This window comes from Vulpes lagopus, chromosome 2 (genome assembly GCF_018345385.1).
Source record: "Vulpes lagopus strain Blue_001 chromosome 2, ASM1834538v1, whole genome shotgun sequence".
In the NCBI taxonomy this organism is placed as follows: domain Eukaryota; kingdom Metazoa; phylum Chordata; class Mammalia; order Carnivora; family Canidae; genus Vulpes; species Vulpes lagopus.
In genome coordinates, this window is record NC_054825.1 from 103,928,580 (window position 1) to 103,935,934 (window position 7,355).

Below are 7,355 nucleotides of genomic sequence, written 5' to 3' on the forward strand. Positions count from 1 at the left end.
ACACGGTTTTTCTGCATTATTTTTGAAGTACTTTTAATATAGCAAAGGACATTAGAGACCTTGGTTATATTAAAAAAAAGTTTTTTCAAAAACCTCGAAATCACTTGATTTGAAATCATTTACTACAGTGACTAGAAAATCAAAGTTATTAAAGGTTTTCTTCAGCCTTGGGAACTAAGGACATATACAGGCAGAGAGGGGGAGAGAAGTCAGGACTTACAGAGAGGGCTGCTGGGGCTGAGAAGAAACACAGACAGACACTGAGCACCATTTTCTATGTTGAAATATATATGTGAGGATATGCGCATGCGTTTGTGTGTTGATGTGTTTCTATGTATGCGTACGTTTGAATAAATAAGCATATTTAAATTTTTATAAAATTTCTTTGCACACGTAGATCAGCATTTGTCGTGAGCCTGGGGAAATTTATGTTCCTTATTTTAAAAAGAAAGTTTACTTTTTCTCTTACAAAAGTATTGCCTCTTAGAAAATATGGAAAGTAGATGAAATTAAAATAGAGGTGGAAACCCACAGCCCCCTCCAGCGGGTGTGATTGCTTTCCGACGTCTGGTGTGGGCTGTTGCTCTGGTGGGTTCTCATCGCACCGGCCTGCTTACACCATATGCTCCTGCCGATTTCCTGAGAAAGAAATTTCAGACATACGATGGGCCTCTTCTCCTAGTCCCATCTTATGGCAAATCTTGCAAATGTTTTATCTAATCCTTCTGTCTTCTTCAGGAACAGGAAGGGGGAAAAGAAAAGTAGAGCCCTTCTGTTTCCCATCCCCTGGCTCAGAGCAAGCTGTTGAAAAATCCAAGCCTTCAAAGTGCTAATAATTGTCAACAGCGTGTTCTGAGGGCAGAGGCTCAGATAGAAGAGGACAGCAAGGGAATATCAAGACTGTATATCCCAGAATATGCTGTTTGGGAATTAAATTTTGCCTATATTCTGCGTATTTGCCAGCCTTCCAAAGATGCCACCCCAAGACATTTGTGAATGAAGCAGGCAAAAGAAGACAAATATCATTTCTTGGCTTGACTCAATTATTAACACTCAGCTGCATCATTACAGAGTCTGTTAGGGGCTAAAGGAAACAAATCAGAGATGAGGAAGGGCCGTTGTGCTTAGCCACTGCCACCTCTAGCAGCACGTTGAGCTCATGTTTAACCAATACATCCAAAGGATCATAAATGATGAAAATTTTTTAGTAAACTGTCACCTCCATTTAAAATATGGAAATGATCACGTTTCACCATGCCTCAGAACATTTGTTTGAAATCAGTATTTAACTCAACATTCGACTTCTTTTGTTGTTTTTTTTTTTTTATAATTTTTAAAAAGATTTTATATATTTGAGAGGAAAAAAAGAGCATGCATGAGAGTGAGCTCACGAGCAGTGGGAGGGGTAGAGGGAGAAACAAACTCCCTGCTGAGCAGGGAGCCCAATGTGGGACTCGATCCCAGGACCCTGGGACCAATACCTGAGCCGAAGGCAGACACTTCACCAACTGAGCCACCCAGGCACCCCTACACTCAGCTTCTCTTTCCTTATTCTTCTGTTATTTTCTTCTGTCCTTTCATGCATAGAGTTAATATTAATTATGCCCTGATCTTTCCCCCTGGTTTTAGTTACTCCTGAGGCTTGGCGTGTGATGATGTCCCTTAAGTCAGGTCTTCTGGCTGAAAGTACTTGGGCTCTGGACACTATTAACATTCTCCTGTACGATGACAGCACCGTCGCTACCTTCAGTCTCTCCCAGGTAAGCCAGTAACACATCCATGGGCCCAAGTGGCTTAAGAAAGGGCTGTAGTGCAGTGTGTCAGCAAATGCAAGAGGTGATTGGCGCCCCCAGCGGACATGGCGGTCCCAGAGAATTCAGTTGGGAATAAGTCACTTCACGCTCTAGTATTAGCACACACTTACTTGTGTTTATCACAAAGAAACTGTCCCCTCGTGTGCACGCACATATGTGCGTGTGCATGTGCGTGTGGAATAGACCGTAGTAAAGGTGAGTTCCTTAGAATGACTGTCAGCAGGCAGGTGGGAAAGAATCCAAATATATTATCAAGCTGGGACTGGAGTCAGTATTGGGTATGCAGGAGCTTTCTGTGGGACATACCCTGCTTTCCAGGGAGACCAGGCCTCTTTCTTTTAATTAAAAAGAAATGTTATATTATAGAAAATGTAGGCTATAGGGAGAGGTAGAGAGAACAGTTTAATGAACCCTCATAGCCCCATTATTTGGCTGAGATAGTTGTGAACTCAGCGCCAGGAGCGTTTCTTGGTCCATTTCCTCCATTTCTGCCTCTCCACCTTATTTTGAAGCAGTCGTGTGAAAACCTACTACTTTTAATAAGATTAAAGCGCTCCCTTGTCCAGTGGTAGGCCTAATGTAGCTTCCAGTGTAACTGCTAGAAAAGAGAAGGGAGCAGAGGGTTAGGCAAAATGCCCAAGAGCCAACTGAGCTATGAACTTTATTTATTTATTTTTTTAGCTACAAACTTTTAAAGAAATATTTAGAAACAAAAATGAAGAAGGTAATTCTCCCTACTGTGGATGAACAATTCTCTGCTTTGGGTGAAAAAAGCCCAAACATCTAATTACCTTGCTTCTGTTGACATTGGACCAGAATCTTCCACCTTATGTTCCTTCTCATATTTAAGTCCTCATCGTAGCCCTGAAAGGCAGTTTTTCACTGGATCAGAAGTGTGTTAATAAGGTTATAAACATCTCATGAAGCCTATTGTAACAGAAAATACTAAAAACTGTATATACTTCCTTTGCTCAAGTAATGACCTTTCATCCTTAGGTTAGCAGAGTGAACTACTATTGATCACACATTTTTTTTTTAATAAATTAATTTTTATTGGTGTTCAATTTACCAACATACAGAAAAACACCCAGTGCTCATCCCGTCAAATGTCCCCCTCAGGATCACACATTTTAATAACCAGAATTGCTTTAGTGACTTACCCCTTACCCCCAGGGAAAAAGTCAACTTTAAGGGGTGGGAGGGTCCAAACCCCCAGATCTTCACTTGAAAAACTGTGCCTTCATCCCCTAAAAACAGAGTACTTTGTGGTCAGTACTTGAGTGTCCCCTTACTTCTTAATAACAGTTCTAAATCCACTTTCAAGAAATTGAGAGCAGGATATGACAGTATGGGTGATTTCCAAAACACCTACCATTGAAGAATCCTTCTGTACTTACCTGTCCTCTACCCACCCAGATCTGGTGGGGTGGGCATTGGGGGAGGAGAGCTGGGCAGTGGCTAATCACAGGGTTATCGGTTTTCTCGAGCCAAACATTTGCTTAAGGGACACAAAACTGATTCTCAGAGTTGCTTTTGTCTTTCAGCTGTAGTTGTGAGAGCTGCAATGTAAAAGTGCATTCTACGAGACATTCTAATTCATTTATCAGGGACTAAATTGATTTGTTTTTAATTTTCTGTGTTTATGTGCTACTACATTGCTGAAATTATCTTCTCCCAAAGATATATGGAGGATGTAAATTAGAGTAACCTATGGCACCTGAGACAAAAATAACCGTAAAAATCCTAACAATAATAACCATAAAAATCCAGGCAAGCAAGTCTCAGATAAAATAGCAGAAGAGAACAGATTCACTTTGGGTGAATGAGTCTATAAAATCCAGGTTCCCACTCTTCTAGTATAGAGCGCCTCGTACCTAAAGGAGAAGAAAAGGCAAAGAACCGATAATATTAAAAAATAAGAAAATAACAGTGAAGGTTTCATACTGAAGGAGTGGGAAAGTAAGCAGCAAATAGAAAGCATGGTAAACGTTGGCTTCGTTAACAATATAAAATTCAGGGAGACCTTTCTAACTCCTGTGTAGTCTCTCTTTGGCCTAGCCAACAAGGAATTAAAACATGTGAAAATTACCCTTAAAAAAATGTGTTGGTAGCCACCAGGATTGACCCTTTTCAGTCCTTCCTGACCTGATGACATTGTACCCGCTCTTGTTCTTGTCCTTCCTTCTAGTTGTCTGGATTTCTCGAACTTTTAGTAGAGTACTTTAGGAAATGCCTAATTGACATCTTTGGAATTCTGATGGAATACGAGGTGGGAGACCCCAGCCAGAAAGCACTTGATCACAATGCAGTGAAGAGAGACGATGGCCAGTCGTCGGCTGACGATTCCGGGAAAGAGGAGGATGACACCGAGTGCGTGGACGAAGAGGACGAGGAGGATGAGGACGAGGACGAGGAGGACAGTGGGAAGCCAGAGACGGAGAGGAGCAGCGTGACTCTGGCCTCTCCCACTGCCCCCGCAGATCCAAAGGAGAAGCCCCGGCAGGCTAGTAAGTTCGACAAGCTGCCCATAAAGATAGTCAAAAAGAACAACCTGTTTGTCATCGACCGGTCGGACAAGCTGGGTCGCGTCCAGGAGTTCAACAGTGGGCTTCTCCACTGGCAGCTCGGTGGCGGCGACACCACCGAGCACATCCAGACTCACTTTGAGAGCAAGATGGAAATTCCTCCTCGTAGGCGTCCGCCTCCTGCTCTAAGCTCCGCAGGTAGGAAGAGAGAGCAAGAAGGAAGAGGGGAGGCCGAGGAGCAGCAAGAGAAAAGCATCATCGCAACCATCGACGATGTCCTGTCTGCTCGGCCGGGGGCGCTGCCTGAAGACGCGAACCCCGGCACCCAGACGGAGAGCGGTAAGTTCCCCTTTGGGATACATCAAGCCAAAAGTCACCGGAACATCAAGCTGCTGGAGGACGAGCCAAGGAGCCGAGACGAGACTCCTCTCTGCACCATCGCGCACTGGCAGGATTCCCTGGCCAAGCGCTGTATCTGTGTGTCCAATATTGTCCGTAGCTTGTCTTTTGTGCCTGGCAACGACGCCGAGATGTCCAAACATCCAGGCTTGGTGCTGATCCTGGGGAAGCTGATTCTTCTTCACCACGAGCATCCGGAGAGGAAGCGAGCGCCGCAGACCTATGAGAAAGAGGAAGACGAGGACAAAGGGGTGGCCTGCAGCAAGGATGAGTGGTGGTGGGACTGCCTGGAGGTCTTAAGGGACAACACGTTAGTCACATTGGCCAACATTTCTGGGCAGCTAGACTTGTCTGCTTACACAGAGAGCATCTGCTTGCCGATTTTGGATGGCTTGCTGCACTGGATGGTATGCCCGTCTGCAGAGGCACAAGACCCCTTTCCAACGGTGGGACCCAACTCTGTCCTGTCGCCACAGAGACTCGTCCTGGAGACCCTCTGTAAACTCAGTATCCAGGACAACAATGTGGACCTGATCTTGGCCACGCCTCCATTTAGTCGTCAGGAGAAATTCTATGCGACGTTAGTTAGGTACGTTGGGGATCGCAAAAACCCAGTCTGTCGAGAAATGTCCATGGCTCTCTTATCGAACCTTGCCCAAGGGGACGCACTGGCAGCAAGGGCGATAGCCGTGCAGAAAGGGAGCATTGGAAACTTGATAAGCTTCCTAGAGGATGGGGTCACCATGGCCCAGTATCAGCAGAGCCAGCATAACCTCCTGCACATGCAGCCCCCGCCTCTAGAACCACCTAGCGTGGACATGATGTGCAGGGCGGCCAAGGCTCTGCTGGCCATGGCCAGGGTGGACGAGAACCGCTCGGAATTCCTTCTGCACGAGGGCCGGTTGCTGGATATCTCGATATCAGCCGTCCTGAACTCTCTGGTGGCGTCTGTCATCTGTGATGTACTGTTTCAGATCGGGCAGTTATGACACCCGTGAGAAGGCAGCATGTGTGAGTGAAGACTAGAGGCTCCCGTATAACTGGCTGTTTTCTGTTCTTTATCCAGCGTAGGAAGAAGGAAAAGAAAATCTCTGCTCCTCTGCCCCAGTCACTATTTACCAATTGGGAATTAAAGAAATAATTAATTCGAACAGTTATGAAATTAATATTTGCTGTCTGTGTGTATAAGTACATCCTTTGGGGGGTTTTTATTTTGTTTTTGTTTTTTTTTTTAACCAAAGTTGCTGTCTAGTACATTCAAAGGTCACTTTTTGTTTTTCACAGATTTTCTTTTTAATGTACTTTTCCATGTTGTATTGCATTTTTTTTTTTTGGGAAGCAAATTGACTTTAACGAAAAAAATTGTGGCAAAAGATGCTAAGATGGGAAAATTTCACCACACTGAGGCAAAAAGGTGAAAAATTATCAACTTCTAGGCATGTTATTCTTCAGATAATGAAAAAAAAAACTGTATCCCATCGCCCAAAGCTCTGTGCAATAGAAACTTCTAGAGATGTAGGAATAGGGGCTCAAGGAGGTGTGTCAGTCAGTAGTCAAACTATAAAATGATACTGGTTTCTCCACAGAAAAATGGTTACATGAGGCTAGGAGCAAAACCAATGTTTTTTTAAGTTAAGATTGAAAATACATACGTGACAACGATCAACGGAAACTGCTTCCTCACCACTACCGTCATGTCTGCTGTCTGTCATTTGCCTTCCACATGGCAGTTCTTCACAATTCCTTTAATCATTTTTTAAATATTTTTTTTTACTGCCTATGGGCTGTGATGTATATAGAAGTTGTACATTAAACATACCCTCATTTTTTCTTTTCTTTTCTTTTTTTTTTTTTAGTACAAAGTTTTTAGTTTCTTTTTCATGATGTGGTAACTACGAAGTGATGGTAGATTTAAATAATTTTTTATTTTTATTTTATATATTTTTTCATTAGGGCCATATCTCCAAAAAAAAAAAAAAAGAAAGAAAAAATACAAAAAACAAAAACAAACAAAAAAAAAACACACAAAAAAAGAGGGTAATGTACAAGTTTCTGTATGTATAAAGTCATGCTCTATTTCGGGAGAGCAGCTGATCACAATTTGCTTCATGAATCAAGGTGTGGAAATGGTTGCATATGGATTGATTTAGACTATGGTTACCAGTACAGACAAAAAAGGAAAAAATACAGCTAAAAGGAAGAAACACAACTTCAAAGATTTTTCAGTGACGAGAATCCACATTTGTATTTCAAGATAATGTAGTTTAAAAAAAAAAAAAGAAAAAAACTTGATGTAAATTCCTCCTTTTCCTCTGGCTTAATGAATATCATTTATTCAGTATAAAATCTTTATATGTTCCACATGTTAAGAATAAATGTACATTAAATCTTGTTAAGCACTGTGATGGGTGTTCTTGAATACTGTTTTAGTTCCTTCCAGTGGTTTCATAGTAACCAAGTTGTTCGCAAGAACTAGGGGGAACCCAGCTGTGTACTAACATAGTCCTCATCACCAAACCCGGAGGTCGGGAGGGACCTTTAGGGGATCACCTGCTTTAGAGTGGGGAGCAATGGTTTGATTTTCTCAAAGTATTTAGCGAATTAGTCTTTCAAGGAA

The 7,355-nt window shown here is 42.7% G+C and overlaps 1 protein-coding gene across 2 annotated transcripts in view; it reads left to right on the top strand.

Annotated features, from left to right (window-relative positions):
* Nucleotides 1-7,134, top strand: part of ARID1B (AT-rich interaction domain 1B) — a 438,423-nt gene extending 431,289 nt beyond the window's left edge. For both annotated transcript variants that reach the window (XM_041745687.1, XM_041745688.1), the window contains 2 exons: nucleotides 1,630-1,760; nucleotides 4,003-7,134. In XM_041745687.1, the coding sequence (XP_041601621.1) occupies nucleotides 1,630-1,760; nucleotides 4,003-5,727 (1,856 nt within the window). In that variant the 3' untranslated portion in view covers nucleotides 5,728-7,134. The remainder of the gene's footprint in view (nucleotides 1-1,629; nucleotides 1,761-4,002) is intronic.
* Nucleotides 7,135-7,355: the final 221 nt, after the last annotated feature.